Source organism: Suncus etruscus, chromosome 2 (assembly GCF_024139225.1).
Source record: "Suncus etruscus isolate mSunEtr1 chromosome 2, mSunEtr1.pri.cur, whole genome shotgun sequence".
NCBI lineage: Eukaryota > Metazoa > Chordata > Mammalia > Eulipotyphla > Soricidae > Suncus > Suncus etruscus.
Window position 1 is genome coordinate 94761383 of NC_064849.1, and position 18591 is coordinate 94779973.

Here is an 18591-nt window from a genome sequence, read left to right on the forward strand (position 1 = left end):
ATGATCAGAGGTGAGTGGGTTCATGGTCAGTGGTCAAAGGAGGATGGTCCTGTGGTCAGCATTGCCAAAATTGTGGCCGGCATGGTTAGGCTCACAGTCCTGTGGTTGGCATGATCAGTGATCATGTGGTTAGGCTGGTCGATCTTGTGGCTGGCATAGCCAGGCCCACTGTCCCTTGGTTGGCATGGTGAGAGATGAGAGGCCACGTGGTCAGCATGGTCAGAGGTGAGTTGCAGAGTCACAAACAGAAGGTTGTTTGGAGAAATGGGAGGTCAAAGAACAGAGAAGCTCATGCCAGGAGAGATCTACCCTGAAGAGCAGGGTCCACAGTACATGTTAACCCAGGAGCAGTGCAGACTTTGGAGGGGGGAGGGGTGCCAAAAACTGAGAACAGTGCCCCTACAAGCTCCCTGAACCTGCCCTCCGCCGGGCAACTGGGGCTGGGCACTATGTGTGCTTCCCTGTGCTACCTGCACACACACACACACACACACACACACACACACACACACACACACACACGGAGTGTGTGTGTATACATGCATGCGGCCCAGCTTGTGCCTTCGGTGGCTGAGTGCTAAGTCTAATCCTCTTCCTCTAGAATCCAATAGCTGGAAACTGCTATGGGCCTGTGTGGCTGTCCAGGACCCAGGATGGGTGGGTATCCGTGTGTTCAGTCTTAAGTCAGCAGTGTTTGCTGTGTGCTCAGAACTTATTCCATGTTTGACAAGGATAAGCCGCTTTGCAAGACAGATTGACCCGATTGGCAGCATTAAGTTTCACGACAGTAGAGAATGTTCTGCATTTCCCTGTAGACCTGGACCTCCCCACACACTGATCCCCACATAGTGCTGAGCAAGAGGGGGGTCGGGTTGCCTTTTTTTCGACCCTCCTCAACCTACCAATTTGGAAAGGGCCTGAGCCCTTGGACCTCTGGCATGGGGATGCCCACGCAGGCCTTTGCTTTACTTAGAGTCTGTAGGACCCAGAGCCCAGACAAAAGTGCGGTTCAGCAGTGGAGGGCCATGGGGTGGAGCATGGCACCCCTAAATTGTCAGCTCCTGCTATCAGGAGTGGCGGGCCACACCCCTCCCCACTGGGGCGTTCCCTGGGGGTGAGTGGGTTGTCCACAACAAAGTCCGTGGACCTGGAGAAATTGCAGCCCCATCAAAGAGACCCAGAGCCTGGAGCGCGTCCATTCTCCCACCCTCATCAGCTCCTTGCAGCAGCAGGTCCCGCTAGACTTGCGGGCAGCGATGAGGTCGGCCAAGCCTCCTTTGCCTTCCCTTCCGGTACCGGCCCTTCCCTTCCGCATCACAGGACACGCCCCCTACTTCCCTTTCCACATCGGCACTTCCGCCTCGAGAAAGAAGGCCACGCTCATGCCCACTCGTTCGCCCCGCCCTCCCCACCGCACCACCGGAATAGGCCCACTCTCCCAGAGGTCCGTGCCTTAGCTCCATATGTCCCGCCTCTTCCGGTATCGGTCAGTCACGCCCCGCCCTCTTCCCTTCCCGTATTGTCCCTTCCCTCGGCGCCAGCGCCAGCAGGCCACGCCCACTCTTGTAGAGGTCCGCTTCCCATCCTACCCTTCCGCGCCGTCAGGCCACGCCTACTCTCCCAGAGGCCTCGCCCCAGGAGGTCCCGGCCCCAGCCAATCCTTCCCCGCCGGCAGACCACGCCCCTTTCCCCGCCTTCTCTTTATCCCTTCTCCCCGCCCCTGACTTCTCGTTTGCCCCACCCACTCCTTTAGGCTCGTCCCCTCCTTCCCCTCAGGGTCCGGAGACCACGCCCCTTCTCAAGACCGCGCCTCTTCTGTAGGCCACGCTCCTCCCCGCCGCGCGGGCTGCGCACGTGCTGGCGCGTGCGGACGAAGATGCGCGCGCCGCGGTGCCGGGCTGTGCTCGCCCTGCTGCGGAGCCGTTACCGCCAAGTGCTGCCACTCGCGGCGTTCGCGCGGCGCCTCGGGCCCGAGGGCCGGCGGCTCGTGCAGCGCGGGGACCCGGCGGCCTTCGTCAAGCTGGTGGCGCGGTGCCTGGTGTGCGTGCCCTGGGGCGCGCGGCCGCCCCCCGCCGCCCCGTCCTTCCGCCAGGTGAGCTGCGGGGTGCGGAGGGAGGGCCCCGGGTGGGAGTCCCCGGCGACCCCCCCACTCGCCCCGCCGCTGCCCACGCGCGACTCCTCGCCCGCAGGAGTCCGGCATGCCGGAGCTGGTGGCCCGGGTGCTGCAGCGGCTCTGCGAGCGCGGCGCCAGGAACGTGCTGGCCTTCGGCTTCGCGCTGCTGGACGAGGCGCACGGCGGGCCGCCCCTGGCCTTCACGAGCTCGGTGCGCAGCTTCCAGCCCAACACGGCCGCCGAGACGCTGCGCGGGAGCCGCGCGTGGGGCCTGCTGCTCGGCCGCCTGGGCGACGACGTGCTCGCCTACCTGCTGGCTCACTGCGCGCTCTACCTGCTGGTGCCGCCCAGCTGCGCCTACCAGGTGTGCGGGGCGCCGCTCTACGACCTCTGCGCCGGCCCGGAAAGCCTCGGCCAGAAACGGCGTCGGAGTAGCCCGGGAGCGGGCGCCCCTTGGCCCAAGAGGCCCCGAAGCAGCCTGACTCCGCGGGGCGTCGAAGGAGCTGGGTCTGGGGCCGCTGAGCGGCCGAGGACAACGCCTGGCGTGGGCCAGTGCAGGGAGGACTCCTGGCCACTACCGCAAGATGCCCCGCGGCCCCGACTGTGCGGGGAGAGCAAGCGCTACCTGTACAGCGCGGGCTCCAGAGAGCGTCTGCCCGCCGCCTTCCCGCTTAACGCCCTGCCGCCCACCCTGGCCGGTGCCCGTGCACTGGTGCAGATGATCTTCCTAGGCGCGCAGCTCCCCGGGGCGCCCCGCACGCCTCGCCGCCTGCCCCCACGCTACTGGCGAATGAGGCCGCTGTTCCGAGAGCTGCTGGCGAACCACGCGCGCTGCCCCTACGCCACGTTGCTCCGTGTGCACTGCCCGCTGCCCGCTGTCCCCTCCGAGGACGCCAACGCTGGCCCGAGCCACCTCCTGCAGCTTCTGGAGCAGCACAGCCCACCCTGGCAGGTGTGCAAGCTTCTGCGGGCCTGTCTGCGCCATCTGGTGCCCACCCCCCTCTGGGGCTCCCGCCACAACCAGCTCCGCTTCCTGCGCACCGTCAAGAAGTTCGTGTTTCTGGGCAAGTACGCTCGTCTGTCTGCTCAGGAGCTGATGTGGAAGATGAGGGTACGAGACTGTGAATGGCTGCGGGCCAGCTCAGGTGAGGAGCCCTGCCCCACTCGGCACACCCCTGTGGCCATCCTGGCAGTCTTCTGCCGTATGGGATGCCAGGGATCAAACCCAGTCGGCCAGGTGCAAGGCAAATGTTCTCCCTGCTGTGTTGTGACTTCGATTCTCAAGTCTGGAGTCACTCTTTAGTTATAGGGTCCCCGGCATCCTGCTGTGGGGAGCAATGGACAGTGGTATAGAAGCTGTGCTGGGGGCACTCCCTCCCCCTCCAACAAAGTAACACACGGTTATCTTGCTGGCTGCGTCTCCACCGAAGTCCAACACAGCCTTGTCTGAGAGCTGTGGCTTCTCTTCTACAGGGTCGAGCTGTGTCTCTGCGGCTGAGCACCGGCGCCGGGAGGCCATTCTTGCGGGCCTATTGGCCTGGCTGCTGGACACATATGTGGTGGGGCTGCTCAGGGCCTTCTTCTATGTCACAGAGACCACAACTCAGAAAAACAAGCTCTTTTTCTACCGGAAGAGCGTGTGGAGCAAGCTGCAGCACATTGGCATGAGGTAGGTGCTGCCCCGCCCCCTCATGGCTACATGGACTCATGGATGAGTGGACACATGGACCCATGGATACATGGATGTGTGGATGCATGTGCATATAAACATGTGAATGAGTGGATACATAGGATACATGAATGCATGGTTATGTGGCCATGGCCCTAAGCCCCATCTGTATGGCAGGGAGCACTTTGCTCGGGCGCGGTTGCGGAGGATGTCAGATGCAGAGGTTAGGCTGTACCAGGCGGCCAGGCCCTCCCTGTCCGTGTCCAGGCTGCGCTTTCTACCCAAGGCCCATGGGCTGCGGCCCATCATCAGCACTGGCAATGTGGTGGGTGCCAGGGAACTCAGTCTGGGTGGGAGATTCTGCTGGTGGGGAAGGGAGCACCTCAGGGTATACGAGGAGCTTCAGAGGCTGCTCAGAAGCCTCAGGGACCTGGGACATTGGCCCTGAGACACCAGTGGGCACCAGCTTAGGATCAACCCAGGGATCCCAGACACACCCCAGGGAGACGGACCCCAACCTGAGAGATTCCAGAGTCACCCTATTGAGACCTGAGATATATTCCAAAGAGATCCCAGACTCACCTATAGAGGCTCCAGACACAACACATAGAGACCCCAGATACCTCAGAGAGACCCCAGACTCATCCCATAGAGAACCTGAATCACCCCAAAGAGACCCTAGATCCACCTCATAGAGACCCCAGCTATCCCTGGGCCCCTCCAGGGAACCATGCTGAGGGATGACCTGTGTCCCTGGTAAGAGAACCACTGTTTTTTGAGTAGGAGGGAGGCAGCTTGTCACAGGGTCTAACCTGGAGGTGGGCTTGGTCCAGGCATCTCACCCTCTCCTGCCATCCCTCAGGGCCCACATCTTGCCTCGCAGATCAGGACGCTCTTTGGGGTGCTCAATTATGAGCGTTTACACCACCCCAGGCTCTTGGGGGCTTCTGTGCTGGGCCTGGATGACATCCTCAGGGCCTGGCGGGACTTTGCCCAGCGCCAGCGGGCCCACGACCCCATGCCCCAGTTGTGGTTTGTGAAGGTGAGTCCCACACAAAAAGCCTCAGTGATACCCCAGTGGTGGAGTTTCATCCCAGGGTAGGGGGAGGCTCCACGCTGCTACCCAGTCCATCAATCCTGCAGGTGGACGTGACCGGGGCCTACGACACGCTCCCCCAGGACAAGCTATTGCAGGTGGTGGCCAAGGCACTGAGTGCCTGGGATACCTACTGTGAGCGCCGATATGCTGTGGTCTGGGGGGCCCCCCACGGCCATGCCAGCATGGCTTTCAAGACACACGTGAGAGCGCAGCTGTACTGTGTAGTGGCTGTGATGTATGGTGCTTGTCACGGCATGATCATGACACATGGTTTGAGATACATGTCTGATGTGGGCCATGGTGCCTGTAACGTGATGTGTGTCTAGCATGTGACATGTCATGGTACCTGTTATGCATGATGTGTGGCATGTCACACGTGCATGTCTGCTCTGTTCGCCACGTCCCCCACTCTGGGAGGCCGCATTGCATTTAGGTCTGGCTGCTCCCTCTGACCCTGGGCATCATCGGGGTAAATGTTCTGGGCCTCGTGGGAGCAGTTCCCAGGTGACCTGACCTGGGTCTAGGTTAACGGGAATAGTGGGACCTTTGGTCAGACAAGGGTGCTGTCTGAGGCTGGGTCTGTCTGATCAGCTCCTGCTCCTCCTGCACACACAGCCCCTTCCCGCCTACTCCCACCCAGGTGTGGTGGTCTCGGGGGGGGGGGGGGCTGGCGGGCCTGGGGGCTCACCTGTGTGTGGTGCAGGTATCCACGCTGGCCGACCTGCAACCCTACCTCAGCCAATTCGTGCAACAGCTACAAGGTGCAGGCTCCCTGCATGACGCTGTGCTGGTGGAACAGGTGGGTGGACAGTGCCCACAGGACCATTTGTGTGTGCGTGTATGTGTACACATGTGTGCTTATATGTGTGCGTACGCACATAACCATGGCCACTGAGCGCAACCAGCCACTGTGGTCACCAAGTGCCTGGTGCTTATTTCCTGTGCACTCCTACTCTGCCCCCTTGGGGGGTGGGACGGGGCTTTGGGGCATCTTCTAGGGCTGAGCCTTGCCCACTGTCCCCTACTCCAGAGCTTCTCTCTGAATGAAGAGGGCCGTGACCTCTTCAGCCTCTTCCAGCGCCTGCTGCGGAACCATGTCATCAGGATTGGGGACAAGTGAGTTGTGGACTCACCACTGGCCCAGACTGTGGCCACCCTGGCCGGCTCCCCACTCTATCCTTGGGCCCAGGAAAGGCTATTCTGAGGGCTGCTTGTCTGTGCCATGAGGGCTGCGTGTCTGCCACGACACACGTACCACACTTGTGCTGCCACCATGTGCCCTGTTTCCCTGTGTCCAGGTTCTATGTGCAGTGCCAGGGCATCCCCCAGGGCTCCATCCTATCCACTCTGCTCTGCAGCCTCTGCTATGGCCACATGGAGGAGCAACTGTTTCCCTGGATCCAGCAGGATGGGTATAGTGTGAGCACATGCCCACTGGCCCCACTCCCCCACGAGCCTGCAGGGTCAGGCAGGGACTTTGGGCAGATCATGGGCCCTGAGACAAAGTGAGGCCTCTGCTCATCCCTGCCTTTCCCGACTGTGGCCACCACCACACACACCTCGCCTTGTTCCAGGCTGCTTCTGCGCTTGGTGGATGACTTCTTGCTTGTCACTCCACACCTGACCCAGGCCAAGGCTTTTCTCAGGTGAGGCTTCTGCACCTCTGTGGGCACCCTGTGGACATGCCTCTATGGACGCAGAGAGTGTAGAGGACAGGACAAGGGCCTTGAGGCAGGTGCTGGTCTCTGGCTCCTGAGGTTACAGGAGAGGATGGGGTACAGGGGTACACTCACACTGACCTGGGGCGGAGATCTTCCCTTTCTGCACACAGGCTCTCTGGGCCCCTCAGAAGATACCTTAGGGCACTTCCAGGCTGGCTTGGTCTTGCTGTGTGTGTCAGAGGGATGCAAGAACTGAAAGCCCATCCCCAACACCTTCCCTACTTTTGGTACCAGCTATCCTTACAGTGACCCCTCCAGACTGACCAGGTCCTATATGCCCACTGTCATATGCGGTCAACTGCACGTTTATACCGTTTATACTGCCACACACCAGTCATACACATGCTTGGTATATGCACTTCATGTGCATGCTGTCCCACATATACCACAAATGCGTACTCCATGCTACATACACTACCACACATGCACTGTCCCTTATATACCACACACTGGCCCACATGTATGCACACATGCACACTGTCCCACATATACCACCAAACATGCATGCTATATACACCACCTTATATGTCTCCATATACTACCCATTGCATGTCGTCCCTGTGTCCTGGGCTTTGTGCTGTGTCTGGGCATGTGCTGGTTCGTGTCCCTGAGTGTGGGCTCTTCTTATGTCTCTGGGCATATGCTGTTCCATGTCCATGGTGTGTGTTAGCTCTGAAAACCCTTCGTTAGGACACTGGTGCACGGTGTGCCTGAGTATGGGTGTACTGCCAACCTGCTGAAGACGGTGGTGAACTTCCCCGTGTTGGAGGGAGAGCTGGGGGCTCAGAGCCCCCGTCAGCTGCCCACCCATTGCCTATTCCCCTGGTGTGGCCTACTTCTGGACACTCGAAGCCTGGAGGTGCGCTGCGACTACTCCAGGTAAGAGCCTCGGCACAGGGCCACTCAGATCGGGCCCTGATGATTGCCAGGAAGCTCAAGAGGGAGATGCCTCAGGGTGGCGTAAGGAAAGCACCTTAGCAGAGGGATGGGCACCCGCCATGTCCTGGATACTGGGTGTTAACTGCTCAGGGCCATCTTTCCCCAGTTGATGGCATGGGAGTGTGGGTTATGGGCTCCTCACGACAGCATGTGCAAATTGGCGAGTCTTTGGGAGGAAGCCGAGAACATGTACTCTGTTATTCCCTGCTGCTCCAGCACCCAGGCGGTTTGTCATGTCAGGGACCCTTTTGTGTTCCAGTTACGCCCAGACGTCCATCTGTTCCAGCCTCACCTTCTCCCAGGGCCATAAGCCTGGCAGGAACATGCGGCGCAAACTCCTCCGGGTACAGTGTCTGCGGAGCCATGGGCTCTTTTTGGACCTACAGGTGAGGAACTCGAGGGCCTTAGAGCAATTGTAGCACACGAGTCTTGGGTCCCTACTGGGAACTGTGGGAAGCACATGAGAGAGCACCCTGCCGGGAGCCAGGGAAAACACAGTTGTTGGGTCACTGCTGGGAGCTGTGGGGAGCACACAAGGGAACACCCTGCCGGAAGCCTGGGAAGCACTCCCACCAGGAGCCATGGGTCCATACACCTCTCGCATGCAGTGTGTGTGTGCCACTTGTGGGATCCTCACCTGGGCCAGGTCTCTGTGTCCCTTAACCCAGCAGGGTTAGAGCCTGCTCAGGAGTGAGGCCGCCCTCCCTTGTGGTGCCTCCTTAGGGGGCAAAGGACCTCTGATCCCTGTCCTGCCTGTGAAGGGCTCTGCCCTGTTTTCCAGGTGAACTCGCTGCCTACTGTCTACACCAACCTCTACAAGATCTTCCTGCTACAGGCCTACAGGTAGTTCCTGCAACCACCAGGGGGCAGCAGAGACTAACCCACTGGGCAGATGTGGCCTGTCCCTACCTCCTTCCCCAGACCTGTCCATCCTGCCTGTGCTCTTCCCCCACCCCAACCATCCCTCCCCAATTCCATCTACCCTACTGTCATCTTCCTCACATCTGCTCTCTTGGGACTCGGGGTCCCCTTCCGGTGCTTATGTGCCCTGTCATCCCAGGAGACCAGACTTTGCCCCCGCCTCCATGGTGACCACAGAGCAGCCCGTGGTATGCTGGGAGACAGCACCATCCCCACCCCCTGCAGGTCCCATCCAGGCTCTTGGAGTTTCTTCATGCCTGCTGTGCCCAGTCCCTGTGCTCTGCGGCTCCAGAACTGTGTCCCCCCATTCCTCCCTGTGCTCTCAACTGTGTCCCCAACTCTGTCCCACACCTGTGCTGTCACCTAGGTTCCATGCCTGCATCCTGCAGCTCCCGTTTGACCAGCCTGTCTGCCGGAACCCTACCTTCTTCCTCCGGCTTTTGGGGGACATGGCCATCTGTGGCCATAGGCTCCTGTGTGCACGGAACCCAGGTGTGCCTCCGCGACAGGTGTCCTGCATTCGATCAACCCAAAGCCAGCAGTTGGGGACACGGTGGCTCAACTTTGCTCTCTGTATACATAGGAGGGCATGAAGAGGGCCTGGGGACACAGTCACTGTCTGTTGCTGTGGGGTTCACCTCCCCGCAAGCCATGCTCCCCAGCCCTGGCTGTCTCAGCCTCCCCGAATTAGCCTATATCTGAGGGACCTCTGTACAGGAAGCCCTTGTGAATAGCACCCCAGGACGGCTTGTGGGGGTGGCGGGGCCTCTCAGCCTCCATGTCTTTCCACAGGGGTATCTCTGGGGGCGCCAGGTGCCTTGGGCTCGTTTCCCCGGGAAGCCACACAGTGGCTGTTTATGCAGGCCTTCCTGCTTAAGCTGAGTTGCCACCCAGCCACTTACCGCCGCCTGCTGGGGCCACTTCGCTCAGGTGAGCCAGCACCGGGACCCCAAGACTAATGTTCACCTGTCCCCGTGGCTATATCAAACCCTACTCCCTCTTCTTGCAGCCAGAAAGCTGCTGTGCCAGCAGCTCCCACGGACCACACTCACTGCCCTGGAAGCGGCGTCTTGCCCAGCCCTGAGCGCAGACTTCAGGGCCATCCTGGACTGAACCTCACTGCCTGCCATGGAGACGCGGCACCCCTCGGTTCCTTTATCATTCCCTTAGTATGGGCGTGAGTAAGCCCAGGATGTCAGGCTGCACTGCTGAATCACCTTCCTATCACCTGCATCCTGGCCCTATCTGTGCTCCAGGGCAGTCCTCACTTCCCTGACCAAAGGCCTCCATGGAGCTGCACTCCATCCTAGTGTCCCTAATACATCCTGGACTCCTGACATACATATCAGTGTATTGATGTTGCTGCCTCAAGTGCGTTTTTGTGCGTGTGTGTGTTGGGTGTCTGGGGTGTCATGAGGGCCCCAGAGGGTCACTGGGTGGGTGTGGTGAGAGGGAGTAGAGGCCCCGCCCACTGCTGCTAGAGCAGGCCATTTCTCTACTGCCCTGCTCCATCCTGGTCTGTTCCAGAAGGTTATGGGCACCAGCATGCTGGTATTGGGGCTGTGCAGAAGGCCCGTCACCAGCTGGTTCCAAAGGATCTTGTACCAGAACCTTGGAGCCCCCAGCCCTTCGGTATTGAGGGTTGGGGTGGGCACCGGGGGTGGGGGTTTCCCGGTGTCCAGGACTGGATGGGGGGTTGGATGGCAGCATTGAACCAGAACTAGTGGCCTTTCGGGCTCTGGAGTCTTAGGAGACCTGTGTTGACCTGGTGGCCCCTGTGCCTAGGTCATATGCTGACACAGGCACTGCTGCCGCTTGCCTGCCAGCACTGCCTGCACCCTGTGCCCGCTACACTTTATGGCTGGTCCAAGTCCACGAGGCATCATAAACACACAGGGGTGCGGGACCAAAGGGTGTAGGACATCCCCCCTATAATGAGAAGGGCCTGCTGCGCACCCACTCCACCCGTCATAGACTTGCCTGGCCTGATGAAGTTCAGGTGAAGGGACTGTTGGATATCCCACCCTAGTCCTGCAGACCCTTAAGGAAATGGACGTGGTGCAGGGATCCTGGCTGAGAGACATCAAGTGTGTGTGTGTGTACATACACGGATGTTGTGCCTGTGGACCCCTTTAATCTCGGGCTCTACCTCGGAGGAAGATGGGCACACAAGGCAGAGGGAGGCACATGGTCAGCCATGGATGGAGTAGGGTGGAGGGCATCCTGGGCTCCCTGTGGTGGGTGTGATGCCCACAGGGTGTGGGCTGACTGATCTTGGGGGCTGTGAGACACCGAGGACTTGTGTTCTGGCCCTCCAGGACCCTGGACAGCGCCTGGGGGACAGGGAGCTTGGGAAAGGGCTCAGATTTGACATGGCCAGGCAGCTGGCACGCCACCACAAACACACACACGCCATAGCAGTCAGATTTGCTCAGCCACAGCTGCCGGTGTGGGTGGGGCAGGCAATGGACCCAGTTTGTGAAGCTGGGAGGGCATCAGCCACCTGAGACCAGCCCAGTAGGAAGCCCGTGGTGGGTGCGTGGCTGATGGTATGAGTGAGGGTGATGGGTGAGGACCACCTGTGTGACAGCTCAGCCCTCGGAGCCGTGTGGACCCTTCATGTTTTGCCTTACTCCGTGGGTGATCAGGTGCTCTGTGTGTCCCACAGCGCAGAATCAGTGTGAAGACAGATGCAGGTGAGTCTGCTAGGGAGAATTAACCACGGCAGGCACGCCTGGAGTGGAACACACGTGTAATGGGGCTTGCCTGACACGGGCGGCTGGTTGGCCTGTCCCCTCCTCGCCCCCACCCCTGCTTCTCCCTCAGCTGGCCCTGCCGTCCTGGTGTTGGTGTCCTCGTTGGCGTCGTCGGCGAGCAAGCAGCTGGATCAGTGCCACGGCGGGAGTACACAGCAAGGGGACGAAGCACATGAGCGTGCAAGCGGCCTGCACCCAGCCTGGGTAGCGCTTCTCCTGGCGCCCCGGGAACTTCTCCTGCAAGGACCCCCGGGCTCAGCAAGGAAGGCAGGGCCGCGTGGGCTCCAGCAGGCCCCTGGGGAGGGCGCCGAGGGTACGTACATAGTGCGGGTCCCAGACCCAGTAGGCGGGAGGCGACTGCACCATCAGGGCCACGTAGGCCACCAGCACGCCGAGCAGCAGCAGGGGGCTGAGCAGCCGCCAGCTCAGCCTCCAGTAGAGGTTCGGACGCCGCCCGGTCATCCAGGCCACGTCGGCACAGAACCTGCACCCGGCGCCCGTCAGTTGCCAATGGGGAAAGGAGTGGCAGTCACGGGCCGGGTTCCAGGAAGGGGGCAGACCAGCTGGGCCGGGGAGACCAAGGGAGCTGGCTCGTGTGGTGGGAAGGGGAGCAGGACCCAGGGCTGAAGATAAAAGGAGTGGGCGGGGCTAGGGATTGGGGCGGGAGGTGAGAGAAAGGGGCGTGGCTAAGCCGTGGAGGAAAGGGGCGGGGCCGAGGCTGTGGCGAGGGAGGGCTGAGGTGGAGGGATGATGGGTAAAGGGCGGGTCTGACAGAAAGGGAAGGGCGAGGCCGACCCTAGGGTGTGAGGAAGAATGTGAAGGACCTGGTGTAAGAATGGAGTGTGGGGGCGCCAAGGCTGTGGTGTGATGGTGTGAAGAGAGGAACTGTGGGAAGAAGAGAAGAGGGGTGAGAGGACAGGAAGACGCAGGGGTCAGGATGAGGTGAGTGGAGGATAGGACTGACGCAGTGAGGTGAGGGTGGGGTGGGGGGATGGAAGGGGCGGGGCTGAAGACAGGCTGCGGGAGGGCGGGGCTTATGATTGTGGGGAGGGAAGAGGCGTGGCTGAGCACTGGGAAGGGAGGGGCTAGAGGAAGGGGCGGGGCCGAGGACTGTGGGGAGTTGGGAAACCGGAAGTTGTATCTGAACACTGTGGTGAGAGGGATGAGAGGAAAGAGGCGGGGCCAAGGGTGTGGAGGGATGATGGGTAAGGGACGGGGCTGACAGCTGTGGCATCATGAAGGGGCGGGGCTTAGGATGTAGGAAGGGATGGAGAAGGGGCGGGGCTGACGATGGGAGGGAGCATGAGAGGAAGGGGCGGGGCTGAGGGCCGTTTAGAGGACAGGGCTTATTATGGGTCGGGAGAGGCGTGGCTGAGGACTGAGAAGGGAGGGGCCAGGGGAAGGGGCGTGGCCTAGAACTGCGGGGGTGGGGGGGTGGGATCTGAAGGCTGTGGTGAGAGGGATGAGAGGGAAGGGGCTGGGCCGAAAGTAGGCCGGATGATGGGTAAGGGGCGGTCTGACAGCTGTGGTGAGGGAAGGGGTGGGGCTGGGCTGTAGGGAGGGAGGGATGAGGAAAAGGCCCACAGTATGGCCTGAGGAAGAATGTCAAGGACCTGGTGTAAGAATGGAGTGCGGGCGGCCAAGGCTGTGGTGTGAATATGGCACAGGATGAAGATGGGGTGTGTACAGAGAGGAACTGAGGGATGAGGAGAAGGAAGAGGGGTGCGAATCCCGGAAGAAGGCAGGGGTCAGTCAGGCTGAGGTGAGGGCGGGGTGGGCGAGGGGAGGGGCGGGGCCTGACGAGGGCGGGCCCGAACTGGATTGGCTCACCGCTCCATCCCGTACACGTAGGCCACGCCCACCACCTCCAGCAGCGCACAGACCAGGAGGTTGACGGAAGCGACGTAGCTGTCGAAGATCTCCAGCCAGTAGCTGCCCGAACGCAGCGTGAAGCAGGTGGCCGTGAGGAAGCAGAACAGGCAGACCAGCCCTACCGAGGAAGCGGGCTTAGGGGGCGTCCCACAAGGCAGAGAGGCACCCGCGCTGGGCCCAGGGCCGCCTCCGACGGAGTTCCACGGCCCACGTACCTGTCAAGATCTCCTTGGGGAGCCTTTTGGGCAGGAGCCCCAAGTCCAGCAGCGGCGTGATGACCCCTTCCATGTTCCCGAACATGGACGACAGGCCCAGGGACAAGAGCATCCCAAAGAAGAGCACGGCCCAGACAGGCGACCCCGGCATGTGCAGGATGGCCTCCGTGAACACTATGAACGCCAGCCCAGTGCCCGATGCACTCTGCAATGGCACACACGGGACTTGTGTGCCCGCAACACTGCCGCAGTGTGTGTTCAGGCACTCAGGCGCAGCCAGTCATGTCACGTCTCCAGGGAACAGAGCGTGTCCCTTAAGGACACTGCCACCCATGAGTGCCCCTGGGCTCACCCAGCACCACACCCCACCCAGTGACTGTGGACAGCTTGGGGACCAGCCTCAGCCAGTTAGGGGTCCCAGCACCTTGTCCAGGAAGTCCTGCAGACGGCACACCTCCAGGGGGAGCCTAGCCAAGTGCTCAGGCTGTGTGGCATTGAGGTGCAGGAGCAGGTCCGGGTAGGCCTCGCGGGTAACACTCTGGTCAGGCAGCTCAAAAGCATTGAGGAGCACCAGGATGTTCCTGCACGGACAGGGCAGCAGTGGGCCAGAACATCTTGTCCATGCCTGTGTCTCTGGGCTGTGCCATCAGGAATCCAGGACCCCTTCCCTGACCGTTGCACATCAGCAAGCACCACAGACATCTATTTCCTCGTGCCACGAACATTGGCAGGGCCTAAACCTGGGCATGCTGAGGTCCCACTCACCTGTCCAGGCAGTGCCCATGGTCATTAGCCGCCTTGAAGCCCAGGACAGAGAAGACAGCGACCGATGCGTAGAGGGATGTCATGCTGTTGATGAGTGCGATGCTCACGGCGTCCTTCTCACAGTCATTCCTGGAGATAGCCCCATGTCTCCCATTGTGAGGGGACTCTTTCTGCTTGGGACCCTGCTGCTCAGGGCTCTGTCCCACAGACAGTGAAGAACTCCACCCCAACCTCCCAGGCCCTAAGGTAGGGTGTCCCCAAACCCAGGCTGCTGAGCTGAGTATAATGGGATGAGGAGCCGTACTCAGCCGCCTCCACGCACCAAATCACAGGCAGTTTGATGGCATCCAGTTATGCAGGCACTGGAGCATCACAGCCCAACTGACTCAGCAGCATCAGGCCCTACCTGGGCGGGTTATAGCTGGCAAACGCAATGTGGCCCCCAAAGCCCAGGGACAAAGAGAAGAAGATCTGGGTGGCCGCATCCAGCCACACACGGGGGTTCCTCAAAATCTGCATCTGTGGGAGGCACCACACACTCAGCTATCCTGGAACCTTCTGGGCTTCCTTAGGGACAACTGTCTAGTAGGGGTCTCTGCCTCACCACTTGGACAACAGAGATCTGAGCTTCAGTCATTCTGTTCTCAGGCCTGGAGTTTGTCCGGAGACTCCCAATTGCCCACAGTGGGGGCTTGAGAGGTGCACTAGTACTAGGTGCCCTGAGTCTTCCCTGGGACCATGCTGCCTGGAGCCAGAGCAGTGAGTTATATGGGCTTACGAGGGGTTCAGGTCAAGGAGTGTGGGGGTCTGAGTAACACAGAACCATCTGAAAGGGCTGCTGACCTAGAGGGACTCGTGGTTCCCATCCAGTCGGGGGCTGAGGCCCAGAGCCACTTACATTGGGGGTGAACAGGTAGACCAGGCCATCAGTTGCCCCGGGTAGGGTGAGTCCCCGCACCAGGAAGATGGTGAGGACCAGGTATGGGAATAATGCTGTGAAGTAGATTGCCTGAAAGACACAATGGCCTCACCTGGTGCCAACACAGTACAAAAGTACCCTGGGTGGCACTGGGTAGAGATGGGCCACACTGACCACATCCAGGCTAGGACCCCCCAAGCCTGAAGAGACTGCCCCACTGCAGGCACCATGTACCTATCAGTCCAACGCTGATTGTAGAGACTGAGGCCAGCACTGACCACCCAGACAGGGCAGAGATAGAGACACCCAGCACACCCCACTTCTGCCTGTGAGAAGCTCTCAGGAAGACTCAGAGAGCCCAGAGAAAAGGCTGGAAAGAACAAGATGGACAGAACAGGACAGTGCCCCTTCAACCTGTGACCATGGGGCCTGAGTCTCCCCAAGGTTGTTGTGCGGGGCCCAGAGGTGCAAGGTCCTACCTTCCCCGTGGACTCAATGCCTCGGATGACACACAAGTACAGCACTGCCCAGCTGGCCGCCAGCGAGAGCAGCAGGTGACCCTGCACCGACCCGCTGTCGTTGATGTCGGCTGAGATATTCAGTGTTTGCCTATACCAGAAGTAGTTCACGGTGCTACTGTCTCGACATTCCTCCACTAGGCCTGGGATGGGCATATCAAGGGGCATCAGGGATGCCAGCCTCGCACCACCCAGCTGGCTGCACCCACATAGGGGTTCAGTGCTGCAAGCGCCTGGGACCCCCCACCCCCATAGCCAGGCCTGATCTGGAGCCTCATGGGTCATGTCTCCCTGCCCAACTGCCGCTACTTCCTGTCACCTCTACAAACCCACCTGTGTGGTTGGAGTTGAGAGGGCAAGTGGACCAGGGCAGTGGTTGCTGGAAAGAGTTGAGCAGATACCAGAACACCCAGGTGATCACCGTATTGTAGTACAGGCAGACCACGAAGGACACGCTGAAGCAGCCCAGGCCTGCGGGTGGCCAAATCAGTTACCTCCTTCCTGGCCATCCCGGACTCGAGCTGAGGCTGTGGGAGCAGGCCTGGCCCCTGTTTGGGTCCTGAGGTGTCCATATACCCAGCCAGGCAAGGCTCAGAGGTCACTTCCCACAGGCAGCAACTCCCTCCCCCTGCCCTAGGGACACTCCCTGGGGGACACACATACCGACCCCACCCAGATAGGGTGAGATGGCCTTCCACACGCCCACACTGCCCCTGCGCAGCCGTTGGCCGATAGCGAGCTCGATGTGGAACAGGGGGATTCCCTCAAACACCAAAGCAATGAGGTAGGGAATGAGGAAGGCACCTGTAGGATGAGCAGAGGCAGCAAGTGGGAGTACCCAGGGCCAAGGTGGACGCTGAGTCTACCGTGGGATTTGAGAAGGGAGTGGACATAGGTGGTGGTGACCAAGGTTCACTGGCCAAGCTCTGTGACCACCAGATGGGCGCTGGCCTGGGCGCCTCAGCACATGAGAACAGACCCCTTTGTGCTGGGACCTGGGTCTGCAGAACCAGCACCCCAGACCCTTATATCTGGCCCTTTCCACCAGAGGCAGCTTTAGAGATGCAAAGAGCAGCATAGCTCTGCTTTGGCCCACAGCAGGGCCTGGTTCCTGGTCCCATCAAAGATCCCGTGCATGCCCTTACCCCAGTTCTTGGTAGGGGTGGGGTCATGGAGGAAGACATCCACATTCCTATCTATAAGAGCATCTTCTGAAGCAAACATTGAGACCTCTTGGGCCTGGGGTCCAGGTGCCGGGTGCTGCCCTGTGGGGTTCTCAAGGCCCCAGGGACTTGGTCTCTGAGGTCTCTGGGACTCCTTTTCTGGGGCATTTTCATACAGGTTCTATTCCAGGGTCAAAGCACAACAGGGGTCCGAGGCAGGTTCAAGGTACCCATCCAAGGGGTGGGTGCTGGATTGTGTGCGGCCCTGAGCCCGCCCGATGCCCCAGTTCATATGTGGGAGGTTCATGCCAGGGGCTCCTGTTGGGGAGAAGCACTCCTGGTATATGCCAAGTGGGGCTGGCACACCCCCTGGACCCCAGCTACCTCCCTCTGGCTCATCTGCCCTTTCAGCCCTGGTGGGGTGGCTCACCTCCCCCGTACGCCTGGCACAGGTACGGGAACCTCCAGATGTTGCCCAGACCCACAGCGAAGCCCACACAGCTCAGCAGGTATTGCAGCTTATTGTCCCATTTGGGTCTGTCTTCCCCACTGTCCCCGCTGTCCCCGCTGCCGGATCCCCAGGTGCTTGCCATGCTCGCGGTGGGGGCTGCAGGGAATACCACTGTTTGCCGCCTGTATAAAGGCACTAGGAGGAGCCTGTTAATTGCTAACCACCAGCCTGGCCTTCACTGTCCCTGGGCCTCTCACCCTTCAGCTCCTAAAGCCAGTGGGTCCTTTACTTTTTCCTGCAGAGGGACTGGGCTCAGGCCTGCACAGCCACCAACTCCCACCATTATGGCCACAGTGCTGCCCACCCCACCCCGCTGTGATGCCCTACAGTCTTGGCCTGCCTTCCGTTTAAGAATGTTCTATGGATACACTTTCTATCTTCCCTCAGTCTCTGGACTTTGTTAGGAGCATGAGAACCAGTGTGAATCGCATCTGCTGTGTGTGACATGCCCCCACCCCACCCAGAGGTGCAGTAAGCAGAGGGACTGAGGAAAAGTGCTATAGGAAAACATGAGTGTCCCCGACACATGGGTGGGTGTCCAGGTGAGACGTGGCCCTGCCTCAGGTGGACTATCATGGCATCATTCAGGCTCTTTTGCTGCACACTCACTGTGAAGAGCCTCCTACCTCTGGGCTCAGATCCCAGTGTTTTCCCAAGAAGCTAGCCTGGAAAAAGTAGGATTTTTGCTTCTTGGGGCTCTGGGTGGGGCTTGGGGGTGTGTCTGAAGATCCTTTCTTTTTGGTTTTAGTTTTTGGACCTTAGTTACTCCTGTCTCTGTGCTCAGCAATCACTCCCGGAAGACTTAGGGGACCATATGGAAAGCCGAAGATTGAACCTGGGTCAGCCATTGACAAGGCAAATGCCCTCCTCGCTGTGCTGTTGCTCCAGCCCTTGAGGATCCTTTCGTGGCCTATGTAGCCCCCAGGCCTGTCCTCCCCACCCCCCAGGGTCCCGGATATTGCCTATACAGGCTCAGTTTCCTTTGCCTTGGCTCCCTGTTGGGTTTGCTAGAGCCAGGTTAGACAACCCCCCAGCCCCTCCTGGCCTCACACCGCTGCCCCTCCAGGTATCCAACAAACTGTCCTGGAAATGTGAGCCTTTCGGAATGTTTCTAGAATATTTTGGGGGGATGAGGGAGTGAAAGAATACTAGAAGAGAGGCTTGGGGAAAGCTTGGAAGCACAACCCTGCTCTGTGGGGCGGGTGCACCCACTTGAGTTGTCCAGACATGTTTGCTCACAGAAAACAGTGGGGTTTGACCCTGACACCCAGCAATGTGCCTGGAGCCCTACTGCATTTCTCAGGGAGGGCTAGCTGGGTGGGAGTCCAGAACCCGCAGCCCTGAAGTCACACTCTCCTTCCTTCTCTAGGTCACCGGTGCCAGGCACAGGCAGCAATGGACTCATTTGGG

The 18591-nt window shown here is 60.0% G+C and overlaps 2 protein-coding genes across 2 annotated transcripts; one reads left to right on the forward strand and one right to left on the reverse strand.

The window, feature by feature from the left end:
- The first annotated feature begins 215 nt into the window (after nucleotides 1-215).
- Nucleotides 216-9799, forward strand: TERT (telomerase reverse transcriptase). The gene is made up of 19 exons (XM_049769029.1): nucleotides 216-225; nucleotides 1321-1444; nucleotides 1822-2092; nucleotides 2190-3258; nucleotides 3587-3782; nucleotides 3960-4132; nucleotides 4308-4315; nucleotides 4645-4824; nucleotides 4926-5081; nucleotides 5585-5680; nucleotides 5912-5997; nucleotides 6180-6293; nucleotides 6456-6527; nucleotides 7293-7481; nucleotides 7801-7927; nucleotides 8323-8384; nucleotides 8830-8954; nucleotides 9255-9392; nucleotides 9472-9799. Exons 1-19 carry the CDS (start codon nucleotides 216-218, stop codon nucleotides 9573-9575), a joined length of 3300 nt encoding a protein of 1099 aa, XP_049624986.1. The 3' UTR covers nucleotides 9576-9799.
- Nucleotides 9800-11284: 1485 nt separating this feature from the next.
- Nucleotides 11285-17263, reverse strand: SLC6A18 (solute carrier family 6 member 18). Its single transcript, XM_049769030.1, has 12 exons — nucleotides 17101-17263; nucleotides 16171-16311; nucleotides 15841-15978; nucleotides 15469-15650; nucleotides 14969-15079; nucleotides 14477-14589; nucleotides 14071-14199; nucleotides 13730-13886; nucleotides 13306-13510; nucleotides 13049-13208; nucleotides 11540-11702; nucleotides 11285-11455 (listed from the first exon to the last, which is right to left on the reverse strand). The coding sequence occupies exons 1-12, from the start codon at nucleotides 17261-17263 to the stop codon at nucleotides 11285-11287; spliced, it is 1833 nt and encodes a 610-aa protein (XP_049624987.1).
- Nucleotides 17264-18591: the final 1328 nt, after the last annotated feature.